This window comes from Trichophyton benhamiae (genome assembly GCF_000151125.1).
Source record: "Trichophyton benhamiae CBS 112371 chromosome Unknown contig01293.0, whole genome shotgun sequence".
Lineage (NCBI taxonomy): Eukaryota > Fungi > Ascomycota > Eurotiomycetes > Onygenales > Arthrodermataceae > Trichophyton > Trichophyton benhamiae.
In genome coordinates, this window is record NW_003315113.1 from 591,934 (window position 1) to 619,523 (window position 27,590).

At 48.8% G+C, this 27,590-nt stretch overlaps 8 protein-coding genes across 8 annotated transcripts; 5 read left to right on the top strand and 3 right to left on the bottom strand.

The window, feature by feature from the left end:
* Window positions 1-439: 439 nt before the first annotated feature.
* Window positions 440-1,145, top strand: ARB_04166 (uncharacterized protein; the record flags this gene model as incomplete). The annotated part of the gene is made up of 2 exons (XM_003017241.1): window positions 440-685; window positions 813-1,145. The coding sequence occupies 2 exons, from the start codon at window positions 440-442 to the stop codon at window positions 1,143-1,145; spliced, it is 579 nt and encodes a 192-aa protein (XP_003017287.1).
* Window positions 1,146-1,903: 758 nt separating this feature from the next.
* On the bottom strand, window positions 1,904-5,371 carry ARB_04167 (uncharacterized protein; the record flags this gene model as incomplete). The annotated part of the gene is made up of 5 exons (XM_003017242.1): window positions 1,904-2,796; window positions 2,874-3,178; window positions 3,240-3,948; window positions 4,007-4,248; window positions 4,353-5,371. 5 exons carry the CDS (start codon window positions 5,369-5,371, stop codon window positions 1,904-1,906), a joined length of 3,168 nt encoding a protein of 1,055 aa, XP_003017288.1.
* Window positions 5,372-8,772: 3,401 nt separating this feature from the next.
* ARB_04168 (uncharacterized protein) lies at window positions 8,773-9,660 on the top strand (the record flags this gene model as incomplete). The annotated part of the gene is made up of 1 exon (XM_003017243.1): window positions 8,773-9,660. The coding sequence occupies one exon, from the start codon at window positions 8,773-8,775 to the stop codon at window positions 9,658-9,660; it is 888 nt and encodes a 295-aa protein (XP_003017289.1).
* Window positions 9,661-15,938: 6,278 nt separating this feature from the next.
* On the top strand, window positions 15,939-17,159 carry ARB_04169 (uncharacterized protein; the record flags this gene model as incomplete). The annotated part of the gene is made up of 3 exons (XM_003017244.1): window positions 15,939-16,338; window positions 16,406-16,492; window positions 16,573-17,159. The coding sequence occupies 3 exons, from the start codon at window positions 15,939-15,941 to the stop codon at window positions 17,157-17,159; spliced, it is 1,074 nt and encodes a 357-aa protein (XP_003017290.1).
* A 1,163-nt stretch (window positions 17,160-18,322) lies between these two features.
* ARB_04170 (aspartic-type endopeptidase (OpsB), putative) lies at window positions 18,323-19,918 on the top strand (the record flags this gene model as incomplete). The annotated part of the gene is made up of 3 exons (XM_003017245.1): window positions 18,323-18,529; window positions 18,582-18,900; window positions 18,957-19,918. 3 exons carry the CDS (start codon window positions 18,323-18,325, stop codon window positions 19,916-19,918), a joined length of 1,488 nt encoding a protein of 495 aa, XP_003017291.1.
* A 672-nt stretch (window positions 19,919-20,590) lies between these two features.
* On the bottom strand, window positions 20,591-22,028 carry ARB_04171 (uncharacterized protein; the record flags this gene model as incomplete). The annotated part of the gene is made up of 3 exons (XM_003017246.1): window positions 20,591-20,692; window positions 20,853-21,660; window positions 21,742-22,028. 3 exons carry the CDS (start codon window positions 22,026-22,028, stop codon window positions 20,591-20,593), a joined length of 1,197 nt encoding a protein of 398 aa, XP_003017292.1.
* A 1,697-nt stretch (window positions 22,029-23,725) lies between these two features.
* On the top strand, window positions 23,726-24,181 carry ARB_04172 (uncharacterized protein; the record flags this gene model as incomplete). The annotated part of the gene is made up of 1 exon (XM_003017247.1): window positions 23,726-24,181. The coding sequence occupies one exon, from the start codon at window positions 23,726-23,728 to the stop codon at window positions 24,179-24,181; it is 456 nt and encodes a 151-aa protein (XP_003017293.1).
* A 610-nt stretch (window positions 24,182-24,791) lies between these two features.
* On the bottom strand, window positions 24,792-26,494 carry ARB_04173 (MFS transporter, putative; the record flags this gene model as incomplete). The annotated part of the gene is made up of 3 exons (XM_003017248.1): window positions 24,792-25,793; window positions 25,956-26,148; window positions 26,205-26,494. 3 exons carry the CDS (start codon window positions 26,492-26,494, stop codon window positions 24,792-24,794), a joined length of 1,485 nt encoding a protein of 494 aa, XP_003017294.1.
* Window positions 26,495-27,590: the final 1,096 nt, after the last annotated feature.

Genomic DNA, 27,590 nt, shown 5'->3' on the forward strand with positions numbered 1-27,590 from the left:
TGATTCGTATGATGCAGAAATGAGCATTCGTGCAGTGACTCTAGAAGATCTATGCTCCTGTGGGGATAAAACCTGTAAACCTCTAATTCCTTGAATCCAGCAACCTCGAATGTTGTCGGCCGTCGGTTGGTTTTAATGTTTCCTTTTTAGGTCTAACAGTCATAAGAGCTCAAACTCGGTCACGTGACAGCCTAGCGGACTTTCGCTCACAGCATCAAATTATTATCAAGATCAAATATTTTCTATCCAGAAGACGCAGAAAACGGCAATTGAGGTACAGAGCCTTCTCGCGGCCTCTCTACTCACGTCCAACCCGTCTATTGGAGCCAATCCCACATCACCAAGCTCTCATCTTTGCCCAGTTCGGACACTTACCTGTCTTCCGCCTACGGTAGAATTTTTTTTTTCACTCTCCAAGCTTCGGCAAACTCCTACAAAAATGTCTTTCGCAACTCGATGCTGCCGAAGCGCTGTCCGCCTCTCCTCCTCAGCCTCTGCCCCTGTTCGCACCTCCTCTCAGATCACTCGATTGAATGCTAGCACATCATACATCTCACAGCGAAGAAGATATGAGTCCACGACCGCCGAGCCAGCGGCACCTACCAGCGAAAAAATTACCAAGATTGTCGACCAAATAAGCCAATTGACACTCCTTGAGACCGCTGATTTAGTTTCAAGCTTGAAGGTGAGGTTGCTCGGTCTCCATGCGCAGTTTAGCCCATTAGTTCTACTCTCATCTATCAGAATGCAAAATGATAGAGGCCACTCCCACTCCGGAATTCTACATGCTAACTCGAGCTTTCCTTAATTAGACCCGCCTTAACATTCCTGACCTGCCCGTTGGGGGTTTCGCTGCCGCCGCCCCTGGAGGAGCCGCTGCTCCGGCTGCTGCTGCAGAAGAAGAAGAGGCTGCCCCAGCTGCGCAAGAAAAGACCTTGTTCAACCTCAAGCTCGAGTCCTTTGATGCTGCCTCCAAGGCCAAGATTATCAAGGAAGTCAAGTCCATGCTTGGACTCTCCCTCGTGGAGAGCAAGAAGTTTGTCGAAAGTGTTCCCAAAGTTATCAAGGAGTCTGTCCCCAAGGAGGAGGCTGAGAAGATTGTTGCTTCCTTGAAGGCTCTGGGTGCCGTTGCCTCCATGGAGTAAGTAGCAGGACAGGTGGTTTCCTATATCTTTGTTTCAGGCTGGCTCGCTGCTTGTATTACTAGGCCCACCGTGTTTATTTTTTATTTGCTTTGCTTTCCCAAGTTGTTATGTAGGGTATGGGAAGCAGGTGTTTTAAGACAGGGCTAAGAGGCAGTTGGTTGTTTCGAAGTCTCTTCTTATGTACAATATGACATTGGCAAGAATCTTTATAATCTACGTTAGAATTTACACTTATAGCACTGAGTTTCTGAAATAGAAATCGGCTGCCAGAGTGAACTTTTCACTCAACCGATTAACGTATGAAAATGGGGCCAAGTCTAAAATATCAGAATTGATTCGTTCTATAAGCAGGTTGTAACCCAACGCCACATAAGCTATACCCCAAAACCATGCAAATATATATAATGAATAACGAGCTATAAACAAAAAGCCACATCAACCTCAAAACCCGAAAGGCAATTAACCAGTTCTCGACATTAAGAATGAAAGATAGAAAACATAAATCAAGGGGCATCACCGTCAGATATATCCAGAATAAGCGTCGTAGAATATGATTGTATAAAGGTTGGGTATAATAAGCAATTAAAAATGTACCCACGCCCATGATATAGGGTGAGCTAGGATGTAGAACAAAAAGAGTGGAGGGCAACATTACGCATTAGATAGTGGGTGGTGTATGTGTTGTATATAACTTAAAGGGCAGCGAGGATAGAACGGTGCTTCGCACCTATCTCGGAGTTGGTAGATTCGCTTGCTGCCTATTCTTCGGCCAAGGATTCATCACCAACCTCACGCCACTCTCGGGATTTCTCAGTCAAGCGCTTCACGCCTGGGATGCGCTCTGCCCATAGTGATTCAGAGGGGGTTCGGAAAGTGTATCCTCGTTGTGAGGAAATGACGCCAATAGCTTGAAGAACTGCCTTGCGTGAATCGCGGCTGAAAACAGCAGGGTGGGTGATCCATTCTAGAGCAGCCTCAAGATCGGCATCTAATGCTGATATAATTGCAGAATCAACAGCAGCAACAGGGGTAATGGTTGGCGCTTCAGGTGAGTGCGAGGAAGCACGACAATCAAGAGCATCCGGGAAATGAGGGGAGTAGTTTCCAGGGGAGTGCGCTTCGGATGCAGGAGTGAGAGTGGGGGTGAGAGTGGCTCGCGGGTTTGGTGTTGGGATAGCTCCCGGTGGTAGCGGCGGCAAACCTCCCTTCCCGAGACCCTTGAGAATACTCCTAGTTTCGGTGAGAAGGTGGTGAGCGCGGTCATGCTGACCGCGAGTCACTAGAGTAAGCGACCTCATCAACATATCGGATGTAAGCAGTTCCATGCGACGTTGAACAATCGAAGGATGAGGCGGGATTGGAGGGCTAATGGGCCGTCCAACATTCTTTGATTTCTGGTTTTGTGGGAACATTGTGATAGCCAAAAGGGATGGCCTCGGTGAGTGGGTTAGGTGACCTTCACGTAGTATGTCACCATATGTAACGTCGGCTTGAATTAGAGGTACCTCTTCTATACTCGCTACCCGCTGGTCATCACCATCAATTGGCCCGCCAAGTGCTTCTAACCCAGAAACTATGCTTTCCCAAGGATCTTGGGGCACATGCTCAGGGGCAGAGGTGTCTGGAGTAATTGCGAGCTGGATAAGAACATCTACAATTTGTGGAGTAAGTTAGTGAAATCGAATCTAGAGAGGACAAGCAGTGGTGGCTGATGTATACAGTACTTACCTCGTTTGTCTCCGAACCTCAAGTCACCCAAGATAGCTTCTGCATCTCTTCCCGTTGCACGCTTAGTAGTATGCATGGCACCGCTAATCTTAACAAACCGTGCCGGAGAGCCTTCTGGCAAACGCAGCTTCAACTTGACGTTTTGATGTGACGTTGACTGTAATGCTCCAAGACACCCGGCAATGCATTCTCGTAGCATCATCCAATCTTTGACATACGTGTAAGATGCTTTTGTTCGACTTGAGAGTTCGATCATAACATCTGGCTTATGGGTAAGTCCGAGACCAAAAGTGTGAATGCCAACCCTATAATTGGAAGGAAAAATTAGTACCCATTTACCGGAAGTTAATAAAGCCTAATACTTACTTTGCTGCCTCGGCGCGAGAGACGACAAAGTCACCACTTTCTGGGTCAGTCGTTTGCGAATCGCTAATCAGCAATATCGTAGACACGGGATTGAACGATTTGCGTTGCATTAGCAAATCCATGGCTACGTTTGCACCCTCAACAACATCCGCACGTAAGCTCTTTTGACCTACGGGCCGAATTGAGTTGAATATCTTTCCCCAGCCGTTCCATGTCTTTGAAGTCATTCCAACAACGGGGACGCCTCCGCCAGATGAACCAAAAGTAACCAGACCCATGCGATCTCGGGGGCCAAGGTTCTGGACGAGAAAACGCAGAGTGTCACGAAGCAAGGAGATTTTGAGGCCTTGCATCGAAGAAGAGACAGGTATGACGACAACAATGTCGAGCGGTACATGAAATGCGGATACAGGCATAGGCTCACGCCCTGGGCTAGTATAATCCGTCATTGCAGTATTGCTAGACTTCCCAGCGCCGTAAGAAGACGAATAGCCGGACGACTCCCGTTTACTGGGTGTTTTTGAGATTCGGTAGTCATCCTCCTCTGATGCGGGAACTTCTACCCCAGGATCAGGGCGAGTTACCACGCCCCCGTTCCGTAAGTCCCCTAAAGCCCTTTTCCAGATATCTAGCTGGTGAAGGGTTGAGAACCTCAGGTGGAATCTGGGTAGTTCGTTCACAGACAAGTTTAAAGTCAAAACAAGATCATCTACACATGAATCAGCTTCCCTTCATCTCTCTTAAAGCAGGTCAAAACAAATGCTTACCAGGGATGGTCTCCAGATCTTTAAGATGCTTCTTGATGAGAATCGATCCCTTTAGAGTGAATCTCGTGCTTGTGCGCTGCGTTACTGGGTCCTCAAACATGTTCTGGCTCTGACTGGGCTGTCGGCCCTTCTTCTCCTTCACGCAGATGAGCATGTCGGAGAAAAGGTAGCACTCCAGCTCTTGCCATGAGTTTCTGTCTTTACCCACGCGGATTGTTCCGTGGAGGTTAAGCTTGCCGAATCTGGAATGCGGTCAGAACCAGCAGAAAACACGAGCTTATATCAACGACACCACAAGAGAAACAACCACGACGGGGTCAACATCCTCAACATCCTTAACACATACCTTGCGAATTCCAAACCGTGCCAATTATCAACCCGAAGACGGAGGTCTTCTGCAATGGTGCTGAGCATATCTTCGGATTCGGTGAGGGACTGTTCCTGCGCATGCGTATCGGGGCTAGAGAGACCTTGTGCTTTTACCGCCAAAGACTGAGCATCTTCTGCGGGAAGGATGGTACCGGGAGTCTGATGTATCTGCTCCGAGTCTGGTGACCATTTCTCTCCGGGAACTTCGACTGTGACCAAACAAGTGAGGGGCTGCTGTTGGCGGGAACGATTCAGCGACGGGAATTCGCTGCGGACTGTCACTATGGGTGCCGGAATGAGGTTCTTGCTGATGCCTGGACGAGGGCCAAGTTCAGCCTCCATAGCCTGTACATCGTAGTCGTGGCGTCTCGACACTGATGACTGGTGGGCATCGTGCTGGTACTCTGACGCAGTTTGTCCTCCAACTGTCCCAGTCTCAGGACGGAGAATTTCATTTCGCGAGCCCAGCGTCAGCCTCTCGAGCCTCTCACGGTGGCTGTTGGTGTCCCTACTGTCAAGACGAGAATGTTCTCTAACGTCGCGGCTGTTGCTGAAAGACCGATTGGAATAGTCCTGGTTCATCGAACCAGCTCTGTTGCTCCCATTATCCCACGACGCTGCTGGTGCATGGCCGCTGCGATTCGTTTGAGACTCGGCTACGGACACAGACCGTACGAGGTTGCTTATTTTTTCTGTTTCCAGCACGTCAACATTCACGTTCAAGCAATGACCAATCATCGCTGGAAACTTACCTAGGTCGAGGACATTTCCACTTCTGCTGGCATCTAGTCCCAGGGGCGCAGAGCATATCGGACAATACTGTGGCTCGACGTCCCGAATAAACTCGTAAAAGCATGCCTCATGGGCAACATGAGCGCAAGAAAACTGCAGAATACGCTCGCCGCGGAGGGTATGTTCTAATGGTTCTTCACAAACGGCGCATGCGCTGCCAGCAAAGGTTCGATCTCTCCTGTTCCGGGATCGGTCGACATCCATTGTGCCCCCGCCAGAGCTGCTAAACAGCGAAGTGACGGTGGAATTCGAGCGATTGGTGGAGGGAGAGTTGGAGCTGCTGATGATTTTATTGGCTGTACTGTTAGGGGTTGCTCTATGCAGTCGGTTAAACGGATAGCGGCCTGCTGAAGAACCTGGCCGAGTTGATAAATCGGCTATTCAGAAGGAAAGAAAGGGGAGGAAGAGAAAATCAAGTCAGTCGTTTTTGGTCACCAAAATGTTGGCGCAGCGCCAGGTGCAGTGAATTAACAGCGAGAGCAAAAGGGTAAACCCAGGAGAAAGGCTAGCTGCAGCGTTATGGAACAAACTCGACTGATACGGTGAGAGCTCCACTGGTGGCTTGTTTGGGCTTTGAAGGCACTAAAATAGCAAGACTCAGAGAGGGTGGGCTTCTTGACATACCACGAGATGAAGGCCGAGAGCGAAACAGGCTAAAGGAGGACGACCTGCCTTGGGGGTCGGGATCAGGCTGGAGCGAAGAGCGATGCCTCCGCATGAGAATGGAAGATGACGAAAGTTGTCGAGCGACAGTAAGGAAGAAGGATGCTGGCTAGTTGCTATTCCTTTCGCAGGCCTTAAGCAGCTGCCACCCACGACGATGCAATGACAGTGATAGTGATAACAGCAAAATAGGCTGCGCGCATAAAATCGCAGGCAGCGTGGGCAATCAGGTAACAGAAACACAGTCGAGCAGGACTACTTCGTGCTGGCTGCATACACTAAAAGGCTCCTGGGCACTCACAGGGGTCGCTGGTGCTCGGGGATGAAGTCTGAGGTCCAGAGTTATTCTTGAGTCAAGAAAGATATGTTGGGGTTTTCGATTGGAAAAGAAGAATGAGAAGGCAGCCAAAAACTGTTCGCAAAAGAAAAGGTGACAGAAATTAAAAAGGAAAAAGTGACCTTCTGTCAAGGAGCCGTGATTTTTCTTCGTTCGTTCGTCAGAAGCCCGTTATGAGCTGGGTAGGACGGGCGTATAATTGGCTTTCCCGGCTGAAGAAAAAGAAACGGGAAGCCGGACAATTAGTTCAGTGGTTATATGAAAGATCCGCTCAGAATACACCTGGGAGAGAGCAAAGAAACACTTCAAAAGGGTCTAAAACGGGCGAGCAGATCAACGGACGACAGGCCTTGCGAAGGGTTACCTGCGGTCGGATCGATTTTACCACTTTATAGCTCCTGATGGTAAGGGGACCGAAAAGAGCATTAGATCACCACCCCAGAACCATGCTCAGTGCCGTTCGGAGCAAACCAAATGTGGTCCTCACTTTGCTTTCCCCACGAAGGACGCAGCAAACGTATGCTATCTACAGACTACTCCGTACATGACTAGGGAAAGCCACCAGAGAGGGGGTGAAGGTCCGTTCTCCAGCATCGGCAGCACTTCAACCAGGACCAGGACCAGATTTGCGAAGGCCCTTTTTCAGTTCCTTTGGGTCGACCTGGCGCCGTATTCCACCCTTCCAACCAGGCACTACTCCGTACTGGCCATGCAAGTAACTCTTCCCCCTACTTTTAGCATGTGCGGAACCACATAAATCATTAGTGTGGACCCAGCACTTTGCTTGTCTGCAGAAGTGGCTACTTGGTGGATTAAGCGACAGGCATCTGATACGCCGTTCAAAGTATGTCCCAAGATCCGCTTTCCGTGTGTGTAGAACGGTTCGTCCACCATGGGTAAAGGTTTTGACTCCTTTCTTTTTTTTTTTTTTTTTTTTTTTTTTCTCCCCTTTGCTGCCATGGAGTAAGTGTTTTTCCCTTCCCTTCCGGAGTACGGAGTTACAAATGTGATGAGATTACCCTGGCTTCATGTTTCTTTGCGTATTGAATGGAGGAGTGATATATATACACGCTGTACTGACTGTGCGAATACCTGGAGCTAGTGACCCGAGGTTCGTTTGTACTTCCGCTAAGAGAACAAATCTCCTTCAAGCATTATTATGCAGTTTACGGTTACGGAACGAGAGAAGTGTTTCTATTTCCCATGGATCGGTCGCTCAGGCCCGCTTTTGTTCCTGCGCCAGGGAAGGGAACCCGAAGGAGCGAAAGGGGGAGCAAAAAAAGCCATTTTTCACCAAGCTTGTGATTCCGCGCCTTAGTTAAGCAACCATGGGCCACGCCTTCTCCCCCTTGCACGTCAACCAGTTTCTCCCGGCTACTCGTGGCATTTATATTCAGACTCTGCCGGCCATTGCATGAGTGGTGCATACGTCCATCCCCTCCCCTCCCGCTGATGCCTATCACCTGTCTCTTCATCACGACACTAAAGGTCGAAACGTTACATCGAAGACGTCTGTAACGAGTGAACATCCACACCATTATACACGGATACGCTGGCAAAGCTGATACAAAAAGCATATTGCGATCTATCAGTTTCTTCGGTACGAGCAAGCGCAGGGGGGCCGAAGCTAAAGTTGAGTCCTGGGAGGCAACATAGTTCTTCGCCTTTACTGGTTTTTCCTGGAAATAACGCCAAATCTTATCAAAAACCATGAACAACTACTCCGTACTAAGCTGACCTCCCTGACCGATATTCGCGATTTCCCTACAATAACTTGAAGAAGCAGCTCGTCTACGGAGTACAATTTGCTGGATTATTGTGCCGTACTTTCCACGTGGTGGACGCGGTAATAATATCGACAAAAGAAAAAGAAATAAAACCTTACTTGACCGTCTGCCAGAATTTATTCTTTCTCTGTAATAGTCGTGAATTCGAGACTCTTGCATCCACCGTCAACCCGTCTGACCCTGGAAACCGCGACAAGACCATACCTCCTAGCCAGCCTTGTGTGGTCCACCTCCGAGGCATCTCACAACGGGCAGTGAGCCGAAGTTGACTTACGCAATTTGGGCGGCGACATCCCGAGTTTATGCTGGCAGTACGAGCTCCCACCGTCATATTTCACGTTAACTATGCCTGTAGCTCCCCTTGTGAGATTTTCACACAAAAATGCATCGTTTTCTTCCATTCAGACGCCTAGCCTTACCCACCCAATTAAACCTCACAACGCCCGGCTCTGTAAGGCTTGCCTCATCTCGCCCTAGGAAAGCGCCTTCAAGTCTGAGAAAGACGCGAAAACAAGATTCACCTTCACCCCATTCGCCGTCACCCCATATAAGTCGGCCAGTGTCGCCTCTGCCAGGGCAATTCGGCCCGGGAGATCTGGACAATGCGGTTCGACGGATACCGCTGGAGCTTTTTCAATCTGCATATAAGGAAAAGATGATGACGGTCAGGGTGCAGGACGCCGCTAGGATTACACAGGAATGCATTAAGCTTGCTGGAGGACTGTCTTCTATAAAACAGCAAGTTCAAGTTTCTCAAGCAATACAATATGGTAGAGTGATCCATAATCGCTTCTCGCGCATACCTTTCGGCGGTATTAATGGCTTATTTAGAACTTGACGAGATCTCTCAGGTCCTATTTCTCCTCCTTCGATCCCCATACTTTGCACCGCTAGCACTGTGGTTCTTACCACACTTAGCTGCGCAGGGAGACAAGAGATCGTTATATTACTTATCCCACATCAAGTCAAACTCGGCACGTCCGCTCCCTTCTTCAGATCAAGCGAAAGACCCCCTTCAGATTGTCATTGATGGTCAAATGCTACAAGATAATGGAGATTTGGAGAATGCAGCACAGCGGTTCAAGGAAGCAATGGATATGTCAAAACCCGTTGAAGCACCGTATAGCTTTGATGCTCTGTTTCCTACCAAGGTCCGTCAACCTTGGGAGGCCTACGGTTCATTAATGGAGACATTTGGTAAACACGAGGAAGCAAAGGAAGCTTATACCATTGGTTCAACAGAGTATGACCATCCACGGGCGTACAGACTCCTTCTCCCAGAGCTCCTAAAATCGGGTGACTTGGTCAAGTATGAGGAATATCTTACAAAAGTAGCCATGGGCAATGACGTACTAGCTTGTTACCAACTCGGGAATCTATTCCTTACCCTACATCTAATGCACGAAGGCATTGAAGGGGGGAATGCTGCCCGAAACAATGAGGAGATGCTGCTTGTATCACGGTATGGAAAGGATGAAAGTCGGCAACTAGCTGCTGAATGGTACGAGATCGCTGTTGCGGGCGGCCATGCACGGGCAGCCCTTGTTGTGGCTGGGTTGCTACGGCAGCAGAACAAAGGGGAAGAAGGGTTGAAATATCTGCAAATTGCGGAGAAAAGTTCAGACTACCCTGAATTGGCTGCAAAACTGCGTGGGTCGTGGAATGATTCGCCGTTCACTTTTGATTTGCGAGACTTAATAAGGTGATCAGAGGGCTATGATACCCCAAATCCTGATACCGGTTACTGGTTACAAGCGGCCGCTTGAGTTCAACCAGTGACGGACATTGTCCACCCCTAGCCTAGTCAGCGATGATGCCCGTATAGTGGCTCGGCATTCGTCACTCGGTGAGCTCAGAGATTCATACCAGCCTACGGAGTATATTTCTCAGTTTACGCAAGGCGTTGGGCCCGCAGCCACATAGAAACCATGGAACTATGGATGATTTCTTAGCTGTAAAATATGTGTAACATATAACTAGTTATTCATGGATAGCCCTATCATTTATTCTCAATACTTCTTCTGCTGTGGACTTTTTTCTTTTTTATCTTCCTACTCCTGCATATTATCCCACTTTTGGGCCAGGTTGAGATGCCGAATGTCACAACTGTTCGAGCCGAGCCCGAGGGCTGCTGCTTACTTGTTCTTGCTAAGTACCCTCTGAACTGAAGCAACTTTGCTCTCCATTGTTTCCTTCTTGTCAGTTCTAGATTGTCGATCAACTTAGTCAAACTGGCTTTCGATTCCCACATGTTCCTTAAAAGCTGAAACAGAGTGCCCAAACTCACCTCGATCCAACACGGATATCAGAATGGACCCGTACCAAGCCCTTATCGTGCAACACTGTATGCGCCTGGCCGATTAATGTCAGGACTTTGTCCCATGGACCCTCTGCAGAGAGCAAGCCAGAGCGGAGTTGTTAGCCTCTTGTTTCCTTTTTCTGTCAAGGGCGTTGTCGTGTCGGGAGAGTGGCTGCGTCTTACCGATCGTAGTGCCAGCAGAGTGCATATGGAATGTGAGCCCGGATTTCTCGATCAGGCACTGCACTTCGGCTACCTCCTGGGAGACAGAAGGCGAGGATGTTCCGATCTTCCATGGACAAACGGTAGCGGGTTTCCATCACCGTTAGTATTCTTTGCTGTCACTTCACTCCCGGGCCCCTTCTTGACATGGATCTTCCATGTTCAGATAGTTACCATGCACAAGAGGGGCCAAATCTTGCTCCCAACGCATCCGAATTCAAGAGACGAGACATCAAAGGGCTAAAATACTACTAGACATCTCGTCTGTGTAAAAAGGGCAAGGGACAGGGATAGCTAGGGAATGGAAATGAGTATATCACATACAGGAATCATGCAGACATCCGCAATGCAGTGGGAGGGCGTAGGGATCTCCGAAAGACCAGTCATTGCGAGGACGTGTGGCCTATCACGCTATCTGCTCCGTGTACCCGTGATTGGTGCCGGTTGAAAGGTCTCGAGTTGGGCCTGCAGTGCCTAGGAAGACGCAACCTGCTGATACAATTCGATTCGATTCAATTCAATGGTGAATACTGGAGTGCTGGCCTGTTGCCTTTTGATACCAGGCAGAAAAATAGATGATAGCACTGCCCACCAATATTGACAGGGCGATGACATCATACGAGGGATATCCCCAACACCGCCAACCCAGCCCTACAAAAGAATAACAAACAGCAAATAAAAATGAAAAAAAAGAAAAGAAAAAAAAAAAAAAGAAAGGACAGAAAGAAGTCTGGACGATGGGGGAATCGAACCCCCAGCTCCCCAATGTTATCCTGCGAATGGGGTGTTTTACCACTAAACTAAACGCCCGGCATTTGCACTTTGGTCCCGCACAACCGCTACTCCAACCGCAGACGTGAGATGGCTTGGCATAGAAAGTCAATTATATAAGCACAGCCTCTCCAACATCGAAAAGCCGCAAGAAGGACGACGAACGACGAACGATAACGTCAACCATAGCACCAGCGGCAGCACCGGCAGCAATTGGGCACATCTTCGGCAGAAGAGGGTGCGTGGCTGACCTAGCTCGTGCGGGAACCAAGGCAGCCTTCAAAGAGTTCTGGCTCTTTTGAGATAATTGACAGAGTTCCGCTTCAGCCGTCGATACACGGAGGCGTTCTTAGCAGCGTCAATCCGCTCGTATTCTTGTCATGGATGCTTCGTCATCCGCACTAGTAAGTAGCTGAATCTCGTATCAATGACGCTTTATTTCCTCCATATTGGCAATCGTCACTCTGTTCACCAGCTGGTCCATCATCTCCTGAGCTCCGAGACAAAATGGGGGAGGGGCTACGTCTCCGCAGATTGACCTGTTCTCCTCAAAGTGCCACTGCAGTTGAAGCATGGAGTAAGATAGCCTGGATCCATCTCAGAAAGCCAACAATCCATACACCAGCAACTACCCATGGGCTCGGAGTGGCTGGTTTGCTGCATGGGAAGCCAGGCCGTTTTGAACGCCTTCTCCGAGTCGTCTATTGATGACTGTGATTTGCCAACACTTCAACTTTTTTGAAACCGCTCAGGGCATTCGATTCCCGTGCCTCTCGGCACCAGTTTCGGTATCAACTCAATAACCTGACAGCTTTAACCAACTCGTGGCTGGGTTAGACTCTCCGCTTAACTGGTGGAGTTGATTGCTGAAGGATCCTGTTCCACCAATGTCGATGCAGAAATGCCATTGCCACCCCTGTGGCCCAAACAGTCTATGGCCACGTTATACATATGGTTACTGGTAGCTTTATGCCTTTCCACCCAAGGAACCACTTTCTCCTCTTCCAGTCCCTTACCGTCAACCACGCGTGGGTTTGGAATGGACTAAAGTTGAGTTGCCGGGGTGGAGATACATTATTGAGAAAGGTAACATACTTACTCCGTACTTCTTAACACTTGTAGCATGGCCTTCACACCAGGATCGTCTCCGCATTGTTGGTGGAGACTCCCCTCGTCGATCTCAACGGTTGCCGGCCAGATGGATTGCATGGGTACCTACATTTTGCATTGAATGACATACTGGTAGACTCGAGGACACCCCTGTTATCCTACATACATACGCACCTTTGGTGCGCATGACCACCGCCATGACCGGCCATCAAAAATTGCGAAACGGCAAATCATAGCCTTCTTGAAGTCGTGCATACTCAGTAATAATAAGGTCCATGGACGCCGCATCATACACAGTTCATCCTTTTTTTTTTTTACTCAAGCTGGTTTGCCGGCACGGGGTATTTCTTGAAATGCCATTATATCCCGCGTGAGGCTCGCATGCTGTGAATATTGTGGCTTACCTGAGTTCCATTCGAAGCCACGTCTGAATTAGCACTCGTGTTCGCCTATTATGGGCGAATTATATCCCTGTGCGACAAGGTTCCTTTTCGTTGAGCAATTGCCGTTGAAGATCAGCTTATCCATACATACGGAGTAGAAGATACCAAACGGAAGCAAGCAGACTGGCTACATGTGTGAATACAGCATCTCGATATATTTCTTCTCAGTGAAACGAACCAATGTATTCCGTACAGTGAATCAATTTACAGAGACAATTACACCATTTGACAGGGTTTAAACGGGAGGCGGAGTCGTGCCTCATGCCTGAAAGGACTAACCACGACTTGCATTCCATGAATAAAAATGAATATCCAGGGATGGAGTATGGTCTACATGCCTGATATGTAACTTGCATCCAATTATCTATGGAATCTATTTCGTACTTTGCTCAGGGGCATTCTCACACTGCGAATCCTTCTCGCTAAAACATGTCAATGATGAATTTATCCATCTCTACAGAGCATAGATCCAACGAACATGCAGGAGAGGGTATGCTATGTTATTTCCTCCTTATAGGGTTCGATGGTCAAATAGGAAGATCCCTCGGAAGATCCTGGAGTGAAATGGCAGGAAGAATATCCTCCCGCTGGCCATATTCCCATCCATTTGTCATCTTAGTGGTCTGGGAAACTTCACAAGCCTCATGTCAATGCAGGGCAAGATATGAAGTTTAATAATTAACCACATCAGAAGAAGGCCGAAACAATACATCGGTCTGATTACTCTGATGCTTCGGGCCTTCCGCTACTACGTACGGAGTAGCCCTTTGACAAAGGAGAAGTTGCCAATCCCATAACTTTACCATGCATGATAAGCCCAGCCCAGTTGCCAATTCCCCTCTCCTTTGGGAGGTATGGGAAAGCCACAATTTGTTGTACTGAAAGCAACTTTGAACACAATGCGATTTATTCCAGACGCAGGTCATGATTCTGCACTAACGAGACAGAAATATGCCCTTGGAATACACAGCCTAGGAGACTGTGTTCGCAGGCTTCTACCAGCGTATTTTCATCCTTGATACCTTTTTCTTGCCTTGTTACAAGGCAAAATATCAAAGAATCCTTGCTTGTCCCGGGTATGATGGAGAAATTTGCTTCGGCTCGTGAACGTGCATATATACCACCCACCACAACCCTCCCATGTAAACCCCCACGGTGATGTTTCGTCATCAATGCGGTTCGCTGCGCACTTCCTCGAGACTAACGCTTCACAAATGTAGCTGCCGCCAGCTTCAGAACCAATTAGTACTCAGAACCGTCAAAGTGACAAGCAGCTGGGTTTGACTTGACGCGAAAGTCATCCCACCAAAAGGGGTAACAGAGGGAAAAAGCAATGATCACCAGCCGGGATAAAAAGCCACTGCTGGGTGGCCGAAGGCACAGATAACCTTTGCTCGGAGAAGATCACCGCCGATTCGCCTTCAGCAAAGGGTGCTCCTTTCCTCTTTTGGGGGGTATACGAGCCAATATCAGCAAAGCTCCAAAGCTAGAATGGAATGGAACCTCTTCATCCCTTTTAACTATAAAGGTCCCTAGCCACTTGACCACGTTGCACGATCCACGTTAAAGGATCGTATCGTGAGCATCCGGACTGGTTCCTAAAGCATCTACTTGTCTTCATCAGGATGTTGACGCCCTGCTGGCTCGAAGGTGAGCCCGGTGTCTCAGTAATTGCTAGCACATATTCGAGGCTCGCTTGATCCCATAGCTTGCATGGGGAAGCCTATTATTAGGTTCGCAGGCCAGGCTCGCTCCCCTGGTCTCAACCCTGGTAGTCGACTAGCTCGACCGGGGTAATTCAGCCGGCGCCATCATCCCGAGAATCAAGTTCAAAGAGGTCATAGCCTGAGCCTTCGCTCAACCGGCCTCGACCCTGCCAAAACTTGCCCTCACGCCAGTGCTGCCACCTCCGTACGGAGTATGGCTTCACCGTTGGCGGTGGCGCTTCCAGGGTTCCCAGCTCTCATTGACTTGTTAACTAACAAGTAACTTCACACGATATGTTTCATCTGTCTGAAAGTAGACAGTATGTACGCCAAAAGGGAGAACAGCAACCAAAAAAAAAAAAAATTTCTATTCCCCTTCTTTTCCCCGGAGTCACAGTTGAGGTGGCAAGGATGGAATTTTATAGGAATTGTGTGTGATTATTTTTCGAGGTTCTGCCCAAAAACGCCCTCAGCATCCAGGGAGTTCTCTGAAAACATTACGATACCATCAATATCGGAATGCTCACGCTCTGCGATAGCTTGTGAACTAGCCCTACATATTGCAGGTAGTCCGAGACATGGTCTCGATGCGTCTTTCATTGCTAAAGATGGATATCCATGCCACCCTTGCTAGCAGTGTTTCCATGGGTTAGCTATTTTGAACACGAGAAGACGAGGCCTGTGTGTTCCTGGCGTACTAGGTACAAGACACCTTGAGCCACTCATGCATTTGCCGCATCCTATGGTTCAAGCCTGCATATTAGTTAAAGCTGTGTGATCCAAATCAGACTTCCGTTTTGCATTTTGTTTCCCTCACTGCTCTTAATTTTTCCGAGGAGGCTTTCTTTTATAATTCTCAGTTTGTCAAAAGCAGTCTGGACTGCACTATCAAGACAGACCGGGCTTGAAAAAGCACTTCTCAGGTCGACTCTGGTGTTCCCGCGGCTGGTATTAATAGAAGGAACGGAGTTCCGGGTGCCTGTCAGCTTATTCTCATCCTCTTCCTGAAACCGAGAGGGCTGGACAAAATATAGAATAACAAATTCCCAGGCCTGCGGCCGAAGCTTGTTTGAGGCGCAAATTTTTGTTTATTCGTTATTATCAAAAGAGATAACTTGGGCCTTCCTCGCACTTGATTTTTCTACCCGTGTAGAATGACAGCACATTGATACCCATTTGATCTATATATTCAGTTGAAAGGGTTTATATGACATTCAACCGCTGAACAGTCGAGATGGGGAAAGTATTTGCAAACGAACCTCTCGACAGGAACCAACGGCCGGTCGCACTGACGCATATACCTAGGATCCCCCTTCTTGTGCGTAGATCTCATGATACTCCGATTGATCATCTGAACCGAGGGTGCGTTTTGCTAACAGTGCATCTTTCTTTAGATAATACTCTGGTCTTTTTTTGCACTCACGACGGTTGTTATGATCTTTCGGCTAGCCATCAGATTATGGCTTCAACGACGGCTATTTTGGGATGATGCCTTTGCAATAGCTGGCTACTTTGGACAGGTAGCCCAACTAGTGATGGTCACGATTGTATCACCATTGATATATATCCATCTCCAGGGGTTTTCTGGCACTCGCCCACCACCAGAGTATGGGATAAAAATCACCAAAATGATCCGGCTGGTATACGCACATAATGTAGTGTTTACTGCAAGTTTATACTGCATCAAGGCAAGTTTCATGGCGCTCTACTGGAGGCTGATCCAGGATTTAAGCGACTATCGGAAAGCCTGGTGGGCAGTGGCAGTGCTCTGCGCAGTCTCTCTGACTATAAATGCGGTTTTGTTCCCCGTGGGGTGTTCGACCTTGGAAGCATGTAAGTGGGCATTAGTATGGCCATTATATACCTCCATTTGCGGTGCTAACGAGGTGGCCTATAATAGTCCATTGTATTGACAAGGGAAGCATCGACCGCACCCTGGTAAGCTTGCGGTTTAACACAGCAATGGACATCGTGACAGACGTGTGCAGTAAGTCCAATCGCATGGCCCAAGCGAGTGTTATCCTTGGGAGTAACAGAAAAGGCCCTGTTACTAACTGCTAGTTACAGTTATGGTCCTTCCGATTGTCCTAATCGTGCGGTCCAACCTCCCAGGCCCAGAGAAAGCAGGCTTGGTCATCCTCTTTGCTTTGGGTTTCAGTATCATCACCATCTCGGTGGTCCGCATTATCAAGAGCAATGGCTATCAGAGCCAGCCGCCCCTCTCCTGGCTCTTGTTCTGGAGCACAATGGAAACAGCCGTGGCGGTGATAACGTGTTGTCTGGCAACGTTCAAATCGCTGTTCAACCTGAAACAGCGACCCACCCATTATTCATACTACACCAAGACGCGAACATCTCGGCGTCGACGACGAACTCGAACTGCCCAGAACATGGACAACATGAACCTCACGCTGCCGACGATCTCGGATCTCGAAGCATCCACAGATAGCCAGCGGACAGGTAACGAGCGGAAGGAGCCGAGTATGATGACCATTTCGTCCGATAGGAAGACGGCCAGGTCTCATGACGCCGAGCTCAAGGAGGAGACCATGATTGGGGCTTCCATTGACAGAGCGACTGGCAGCATTCCTGAACCCCATCGCAGCGATTGTGATCGTCGGCCCCAAGCGCCCAGCATGGCACAGTTGCGATAGATCCTTGCGTGTCTACGCTGGGCTCTGCTCGGCATGCGAGTCGCGTTGGTCGCTGTGCATGGTTGCGAGCATGGAGTACACATGGTGGTCTATGAATCGTCGATGTAATGATATTAATTATCTTCTCGTTCCTTGTTTAATTTTTTCTTTCCCTCTTGAGGTTGCTGCTGTCTTATTCCATGGGATGGATTGATGGATGATGCCTTTGCAGCCGGCCTCACCGTCACTGGTGACGACTGGCCAAACATATACATACCTAACTAATAGCCAACCCAGGCGCCGACAAAAAACTCGAGGTCCCAACAAGCACGCTGCAACAATTAACCAACCGACCGAGTTACTACTCTGTACTTATAATATTCCAAAACGATATCCACATCCAACAGCTTGACTAATTTGCTCACAGATTACACAGCAAAAAAGTTAGAGGCGCTTGTGGCGGTGTTGCTGTATCAGCCAGTCTCCAGTCTTCTGAGGCCTCCAGCTTCTCCACGCCGTGTACGCTGCGTCAAGTCACAGCCTAAATATAGTGCCAGGGCGGAGACACCTTGCATCGTACCCCCAGCAGCCATCGTCCTGGCACGCCTTAGCCGGGCTGCCATGCCTTAGTGCGCCCTATCAAACGACGAGGCTGGAGGGTCGCTTGGGGGGCGGCGGAGGATCGAACTTTGTCAGGGGGCAATCGCTCTTGCAGGCTCAGCCGCAGTCTGGCTCTTCTTCCTCGTCTTCGTCTTGGTTTTTCCTGCGTTCACTCATCTTCTTCTTCTCTCTTGCTCATGTTCTCGTCTTCCCTGTGAATTGTTATAAAAGTCGCCGTTGTCACTGTTGATCGTCGGCGCCTCCTTATATATATATATATATATATATATATATATATGTACATTCATGTACGCGCGCCACTCTCTCCCTTTGGTACACTTAAAAAGTCATACACCAACTGACTCGCCGGATCAGGTTTTCGTTTTCTGAATATTGTTAAAAAGGAAATATCGCTGTCTGACAAAGAGCAAGGAGCAAAAAAGAAAAGAAAACAAAAGTGATTTGCATGGTTTCTTTGGTTGTCGTATAAAGAAGAGAAAAGCCGCCGTATTTCTGTGGCTGCCGATTTCTTCGCATACAAACCACCTTTACGGCCTCTCCTTTTTTATATATTCCATTTCAAGATGCGTGGCGACTCCTTTATCTGGTCGCTGGCGACGGCGATTCCATTGCTGTCCACTGCCGTCGAGTCCCTGCAGGTTGTCAAGCGAGATAACCCATCGGTTCTCGGATTTGATATCGAGCGCTTCCAGGTTGCAAAGCCCATCCACAGAGATATTATCGCCAAAAGAGCCTCGACCAAGACCATCAGCCAGGATCTTGATAACCAGGTGAGTGCTGGAGTTGTGTTTGCTCCTACGGACGTGGCGCTGACAGCTGTAGAAAAATCTATACTTCTGCAACCTCACTCTTGGAACGCCTCCTCAGACAATTCGAGCCCACATCGATACAGGCAGCAGCGATTTATGGGTTAACACTGCGGAATCCCGGTTCTGCAGCTCGAGGCGTGCGCCATGCAGCCAGGGCGGAACATACGACTCCTCCAGTTCTAGCACCTACCAGCTCGTCAACAACGACTTTAACATCTCGTATGTTGACGGATCGGGCGCCACTGGTGACTATGTTACCGATGTCATAAACGTCGGAGGTATCAAATTGAAGGACTTCCAGTTTGCCATTGGACACACCTCGTCCAGTCCTCGTAAGTTGATGTCATCCTTATCACGAGGGAACCATACAATGCTAATACCATCCTAGTCGGTGTTTTGGGAATTGGGTATGAGGCTGGTGAAGCCCAGGTTACCAGGTCTGGTGATCAGTCGTATCCCAACCTTCCTGCTGCCCTCGTCAAGGCCGGCCACATCCGCTCCAATGCCTACTCGCTCTGGCTCAATGACCTGAGTGCCAGTCGTGGCCAGATACTTTTCGGTGGTATCGACACTGGCAAGTTCCAGGGCAAGTTGCAGACCGTCCCAGTCCTCCATACCAGCAGGGGTGACTATACTTCCCTGGTTGTAGCCCTGACCGGTGTTGGTATCCGGACTGGCTCTGACGGCAGTATCGACACATTTCCATCCCAGCCAGTCGCCGTCGCCATGGACTCTGGCAGCAGTTTGAGCTATCTTCCTGATGCCCTTGCAGCAAAGGTCTATAACTCTGTCGATGCTGTATTTGATCCGGCTAACAACCTTGCCTTCGTTCCTTGCTCCATGGCCAACGACAAAAGAAAGCTCGTTTTCACCTTCTCGTCCCCACAGATCGCCGTTGGTATGGACGAGCTAGTGATTGATCTTGGACCGGACGCCAATGGCAACGAGGCTACCTTCAGAGACGGCTCAAAGGCTTGCGTCTTCGGCATTGCTCCTGCCGGAAGCTCTATCTCCATCCTTGGAGATACTGTGCTACGCAGCGCCTATCTTGTCTATGATCTCGACAACAACGAAATCTCCATTGCTCCAACCCGGTTCAATTCCACTGAAACAAATATCTTGGAAATTGGAACGGGCGAAAACAGCGTGCCTGATGCTACCGGCGTGCCAAATGCTGTCACAAGCGCCCAGGTTACCCAGGCTACTGGTCTTCCCGGAGTTGAGACTGGTGTCCCTGGCTCAAGACCGCCTAGCTCCAAGGCCGCAGGTCAAGCAAAGAGACCTGATTTCGTCCTCGGTGTTGCTGCGGTTGGACTGGCAGGTGCTGGCATGCTCTTTGCTGCCATGTAATATCCCTCATGCCCGCCAGCTTTGGGTCTTAGAAATCTTTTATTTGGCTCATTTTCTGCATATTGATATCCCTCGTGCCTAGGTGACTAGAGCTTTGTTGTATAGTTTTCCCTTCCACTTTCGTGTTTCGTATCTTCTTCTCTGCATAGAGCAGGGTTGTTTCATGACCTTCACGCACATATCCCCATTTCTATTTCCTGCTGCTTTTACCTTTCTTCAACGTCCTTGCATATATAACCTTGCTCTGCTGCTCGGCGTCAGGTTGGCCTGACTTGTTGATAATTGTTATCATAAGGATAGCCCAAATTACGTACATAATCAACCTCATTATTTCTCTCATGTGTGCATTAGAACAGCTCTGCAGCACCTGCGTCTGCAGAACAAACTTTTCGCGACAACAGATGGTTGTACTGTTGCATATTTTGACTGTCATCCCGGTGACGAAGGGCCAACCCGCGCGGAGGGCTGTTTAGAGATATTTCAGGTCCTGGAATGTTTATATCCACCGATCTTATATAACACTCTTGGTCATTATTTCGGCCAGTACAGAGTATGGAGTATCTAGTTCGATACCGTGGTCGTTGTTTCTTTCTATACTTTAAGCCACAGTAGCACCGCATAGGGTATTTCGCCAGATACGTTTCACACTTTGACCAAGGCTTTCCCGGGCTATCATTGCTCAAAGCTGACGCCGCAATTTCTTTTCTTTTTTAATCTTATCTCCTTCTCCTTGTGAGGCTCATCAGACAGAGCTCCAGTTTCGTTTGGTGGGAACTGTACGTATTTGATTGTTGATGGGAATACGACCCTTCAAAGTACTCCGTAAAATGCACGCAAATGCCTCAGTATAGAAAACCCCATCCCTCCGTTTTTCCTTTTATGTCAAGATTGTTCCAATCCAACATAAAACTCCTGATCAGCATCTCGAAAGCACAACCGCTCGAGCCCCTTGATCAGGCTTGGCTGTGACATCCAAAGTTGCTGATTCTTCCTGATCGTCAAAAGAAACATTCTCAGTAGTTTCGTGTAAGTAAGCGTCCCAGTCACAACGCCAGATCTCCGTCTTCACGTTTCTCTGAGAGCTCCAAGATGAATTTTGCCTCGTATCATCAGCCATGGCAGCCACTCTTCGGGCCTGAGCTGGATCACCGCATTCTAAAACGGTGAAACGGGCTTCAAGCTTTGCTGAGGCGGCTAATAGATGAGGGTAGAAGGAATCAGCCCTGGCCGAGTCTGATGTTATCCCCAGATGCTGAATTTCCGGAGGTACCAATGCCAATGTAGGTTCATACAAACGTACACTACGCCTTGTCGTTCCATTTGTGAAATCCCTGGGTGATATGTACGGAGGGTTTGATATCAGTAGATCCAATCCTTTGCTGTGACCCTGGTTTGATCGAGAGAGCATCTCGCCTAACTCTGAGCCATCTGATTCCAGATAACAAGGGTCTAGGATATCAGCATGCACGAAGTGGATTTCGTCTCGTGCGCGGGAGAGTAAGGATCCGTTTCCAATGTTATATTCGAGGTTCTTCTTTGCAAGAGAGAGAGCCGTGGCACTGATATCAACCCCAATGATCGAAATGGTTGGAACCGAGGACGCAAGAAGAGAGTGAAGCAGCAGCGGTATGCAGCCTGTGCCAGTGCATATGTCGATAATTTGAATGCTTCTCGTAGGGTTAAGACGGTTCTCAGCCAGCAGTCGCTGTGCTATACGCGTGGTATAGGACTCCGTATCTGGACTATTAATAGGAATTTAACAGTTGTCAGCGACGTCTTAGGATAACATCAACAGAAATAGAATCAGAGAGTGTTCATCTAACCGTGGAATCAGCACTCCTTCTCTGCAGAGTATTGTCAATTCTCCAAACGGCTGGTCCCCAAGGATATACTGCAAAGGCTTCCCAGCTGCTCTCTGCCGGACGAGCAGCTGCAACCTCTGCTTCCACCTCCAGCTTTCACGACCCGTATCCCTACTCCGTGCATACTCAGTGAGCCAACGAAGCTCGTTCCGTGCAGAGCAAAGATCTCGGCATTCTCGAAGCAGCGGCGGCAGCAGAGGATCGATGCGGTGCGCGCGCAGGAAAAGCGAGTAGGGGATCCGTGGCATCGATCGACGGGATAGCTAGCTAGCAAAGGGTCTTCATTCTGGTCTATTTGGTATTATATGTGCAGATTTTGAACCATCAATAATGGATGTGATGATGCTTCGGCCATTCATCTGATTATTATTCTGATATGACAATCAAGATAACTATCAAATGTACGGAGTAGCGCCGCGGGAGCGAGCCCCTGGCCTGGCAGAAGCAATTATGCCTAACAAGCTAGTCAACCACTAGTTATCCAAACATTCAGAGAGAAAGAATCACAGTGACAGCAAATGGCTCTTGGATGAACTGCCTGTCATGAACGGCTCTATGCATCAGCCGTCCCGTTCTTCTCCTTTCCTGAATGGTGCCAGATATAGTGCCACTATACATGCGGTGATACGCCCTGTCACAGCGCCGTCGGGGATGAAATACGGTGTCACTCTATACCCGCGCCGCCTATGAGCGACGGCCTCACACTTCGCAATGCAGCTGGATCTAAGGCGGGCTACCTGCTCGCAGGGCGGGTCGGCTATCGTTTGGGATAGGGAGTTGTCGGCTGCATTTCCATCCAGCCCGTACTGTAGCCCCCCAGGCTTCTTCGTCCTTCTTAAAAGACCATCGTCCCCAGTCAGCTGCTGCTTACACCCATCTCACTCGCTGTTGTTTGATATCCCCCATTCACACGCCATCACAGTGAAAATCCCGAGGCTACACGGCGATCTCTGTACCTCCTATGCGTACAGGAGGAATTATAATGCCCCTGTCGGCCCCGAGTTTGTGAATTTACCAGCATCATCACATCTTTGCCAGTCGTGGCCATAGATTTTCAATGGATAGCCAGTTATCTATCCAGCCGAGTGACAGCATCATGCTCCTTTCGGTGATGTGGTCTGAGTTCAGCGTTGCAGCAGTTATTCTGACAGCTCGAATCTTCACTCGTACTATGGTTATTTCAAGTTGGGGATGGGATGATATGAGCATGTGCCTTTCGATGGTATTCCTCCTCTACTTGGCGGGAGAGAGAAAGAGAGAGAGAAAGGGGTAGAAGCGAGTAGAACGGCTGATATTAACCATTTTCTAGGTACTGGCCATTATGGATACGTCTCTACTGACAGCCAGTGTCCGTCATGGCCTGGGAAAGCATGCCACGAGTCTCACAGAAGCCGAGTACATCAATGCAAATAAATACAATTGGATCTCGCAGGGCTGCCATGTTATGTCAACGAACTTTGGTAAAGTGTCCGTCATATTGTTCCTGTTACGGATTGTCGTGAATTCTCGGCCACAGAGGGTATTTCTATACACGGTTATGGCCATGTTAATGGTCATCAATTCCGTTTGCGTCTTTACCATCTTTGGCCAGTGTACACCCACTTCGCGACTGTGGGATCAGGATATACCAGGATATTGCTGGCCACCACACTACCAAAGGGACTATGCATTCTTTCAGGGCTGTATGTATATTCACCCCTTCAAGCATCCCCGGCCTGAGAAAATACACTAGTTAACTGATTGACATATGTGCAGCCTTTTCAGCTTTCTCGGATGGCCTCCTCGCTATATATCCTATCTTCATCATATGGAAATTGCAGATGTCAAGAAGAACTAAAATCTGCCTTGGTTGCGTTTTGGCTCTGGGCATAGTGTAAGTCTCCGTCTATATCCAAAGCAAACAAAACCTGTAGCCATATTCCAGTACTAACAAGCAACAAGGGCAATGATCGCGGCTATAATTAAGACTATATTTCTCGCTAGTCTAACAGCCCGAAGCGATTATACCTATGACACTATTTCCCTGACCATCTGGACGAATACAGAGCAATATTTGATCATAATAGCTGCCTGTATACCTCCGCTTGGCCCGCTTCTGAAGATTGTCATGGGGAAAACCCCTACTGCGCAGCAGTCTAGTTCCAACAAATATGCATCCAAACACTACTCAGGGGAGCAGCAAGTTAAGCACCCTGTGTTCATACCGAAGGATTCGTTGCTGTCTACTAACGAGTCAAGTTGTTATCCCCTACGGGAGTATAAGGCACGTTCACGGATATGGGGAGATGGTAGTGAAGGCGTGGTGGACCTTGATTTTCGTGAAGTTCGAGCATCACAGCTTAGTGGCATCATGAAAACCACGGAGGTGCATATTGAAAGTAACAAGGATCCAGTGGAATAAAATGATCTCAGTCAAGCTGCCTATATGCCGTTTGTGGCGATATGGCAAAGCTATCACAGCCTTGATGGGTATTCTGAATACTTGAAGCAGTATGGTTTCAGCCCTAGGTTTGTTCCTCTCAGCACAGTTGACAGTGCCAATGTTTGCAGAAGTGCCCATAGTATATCCCAGGAAAATAGAGTCAAGGAAAGACAAACGTATTGTATATTGTAGCTAGAGAAAGATACTTGAAACTGCAGAAGAAAATGTCGGGCCTCTCAGACCGGGCCCACGGACTGCCTCGCCAAACGCGGAGAGAGCTCTCTATCCCTGTCTATAAGCCGGTGGTCTATATCAAACTAATTCAACAACCCAGTTCCTAGTAATCAAGTTCAGCGTGGGGCGAGTCTTGCTTTGCTTTTTCTTTCTCATCTCAGGAGAAATTGAATGAATCATAAAAGCATATGCAATTGTAATGTGTAAACATGACAACCTCCGTTCATCTATAACTAAGGTGTTGACACTAGCCGCCGGCATACCCCCAAAATTATATATATACACACAATAATTTGCTATAGACAGGTAAGTGTAGAATGGAAGAAGAAAAGAAAGAAGCAAAAACTTTTAGTCATTAGAGGGTCTTAAAGTTGACCGGACCAGCCCAGCGCCTGATTCTCTTGCCGAAAAACTGGAATATCAATAGCATCACGAAGGCGAAGCCACAGATGCCTGTCATGGCACCAAACTGACGAATAGGTCCTTGGTCTCCGGCCCAGCGAACCATGAAGTAGCTTACGATAAAACCAGCCGTGGAACGGGAGAAGTTGAGCCAGGCAGCGACCTCACCGCTGGCTTCTGGGTAGCTATCTAGAACGTATGCGCTGGTTGCGACGGTGGTAATCATAATGCCGAAAACGTAGAGACCCCAGCCCAAGGAGGCGAGCATGTAGTGATATTCACGCTCAAGGGCAAAGCCAAGCAGGATGAGACCGGCGCAGATGCAGGGAGTGCTTATCCAGGTAACGAGGTATCGGGCTTCTGGCTCAAATCGGCCTTGATTGCGGGAGGCGGCGAGGCTAGCCACGCGGTCGTGTAACCAGTGGCCGACGATCTCACCTAAAATAGCAGCAACGACGGGTGTGAAATAGAAAAATCCGATTTGTTTGGGGCCAAAGTTGTAGACGGGTACGAGGAAGATGGCAAGAGTAGTGTTGATGCCGACGACCCAGGCGAAAGTGAGAAGGTAGACGATGCAGGAGATTAACATGGCTGGTTTCGCTATGACAATGAAGGGTCGCATGAATGCATCCTTAAAGCTGTTGCGCTGGTGACGGGATTGCCATTGTTCAGTGCCGATGAGGCGTTTCCAACGGGAGACCCGGGCTGGCCGTTGGTCTACAGGAAGCTTCCTGTCGTAGTAGGTCTCGTCCATGAAGAGAATGATAGCGATGAAACAGAGGCCAGTCTCAATGGAGTAGACGCCGAATGCCCACTGCCATATTTGGGTGTTGATGATAAAGGCTGTGAGCAAGGGGCCGAGATAGGGCGAGACTATAATAAAGCTGGACCAGACGTTGATCTTCCTGGCATGTTCGTGGAAGAAGAAGATGTCGTTTATGAACATGAGGCCGCCCTGTTTTGTTAGCCGGGTACATGCATTGATATATATACATCGGAGAGAGACTTACCCCCTGTGCGACGGTAGAGAAGAAACCATTGAGAATGCGCGCAGCCTGTACAATTAAATCAGTATACATGTAATCGAATGAGTCCGTATACTGGAAGGGAATCGTACCATGAAAGACTCGAATGACTGGGCAGCGGTGCACCAGATGGCGGTAGCGACGGCACCGACCATGAACCAGAAGAGTACCGGAAGACGACCGAAGTAGGCGGAGCAAATGACAGTGACGATACCTCCGACTCCAAGCATAAAGACATTTCCAGCCTGAGAGTGGTTGACCTCGTCCGGTGTCATATGCCATATCCTATTACCGTCAGCAAGCATATAATTGAAGAGAGAGACGCATATGGGGTGACCTACTCGGCCTGCGGGAGGAGGGTGACAGCGCCAACAGCAGAGCCATAATCGGGCAAGAAGGCCGCGAAGGAGATGATGAGAAGGACTATCCACTTCTTCGCCGAGGACCAGTTTAGAGGGTCTTCTGTAGAATCTGAGGGCTGGGGGACAAGAATTGTATGGCCGTCTGGCGCAGTCTTGAGGCCGGCAGCAGTGCCTGGGCGGGCGACAGCGACATCAAGGATGACACCGTCACTGCTGTCCCCGTCTCGCACACCCGCCTCGATGTCAACAACGACGTTCTCCTTGGACATGGCAGCGGCAGGCAGTCGGACAGCAGAAGTATCGGCATCAATCGGTCAAGGAGAAGACGAGGAACAGAAACTCATTGGGGGCTGGAGAGAAAAGTGAGGAGAAACGAGAGGAAGAGCGAGTGCGCCGTTGGCGGTTTATCTTAATTATTATTATGCACTTATTAATTATATCAACCAGGAAGAATTGAGAGGCATCCCTGCGCCTGTACGCCGTCCTGGCTGCAGAGCTTGCCCAGGTCGAGAGCTCCATCCAAGACGGCTCTGGTCGAGTTCGATACGAGTGCGTTCCCACTCCGGACGGGTTGATCCGCTCTTCTCGCAGGCCAATAAAGGCCGCTGCGAAGGTGGACATCGCGCGGGCGGGCAGAAGAGGCGACCAAGTCCGTTGTTTCATCGTATCTGCAGGCATCTTGCATCTCCTCGTCTGCGGGAAGGGATGTGCATTTCCTTGGATGTTTTGGCCTTGTCGGTCCCTCCATGTGGTGGCGTCTTCGAGAACATCTATTAATAGGCGAGCGCTCTTTGCTTCTTCTGTGTCGACTCTCCTTTCTCTTCTCTCTCTCTCTCTCTCTCTCTTTGTGCTTTTTCCATGTCTCTTCTTTTCTATCCCCCCACCCCCTTTAACCGGTCTTTTCTCCAGCAGCAACTCCATAAACAATGACGAGACTTTTTTTATATAACGAGAAACACCTGGGATTATGTCAGCAATGCACGTGTAACTCAACTAGCCAGGTCACATGACTAAATAAAGTTAAAGTTTTAAGGTTCTTTTGACATCAAGTTGAAGTGTTATTCATTATCAATATCATTATTTATGACTGCAATGTGGACTGCACGTTAGCTGCCAATATATATTTCATTTGCATATATCTTCGCTGCATAGCAGGTCTGCTTTGTGTCCTTTGTGTGCTTTGTGTCCATTTCCACGAGGGAACAGTCTGTTCTAGAAAAACTGTGGATCTCGGGGTGTACCGATTAATTTAAAAGTTGAGTTCAAAACGCAGACACGAACCGGAGGGGTTTGTGTGTCAAGCTCTCAAAATAATAAAATAATCTGAATCGGAGCTACGGAGAATATCATCCCATAGAGTTGCTC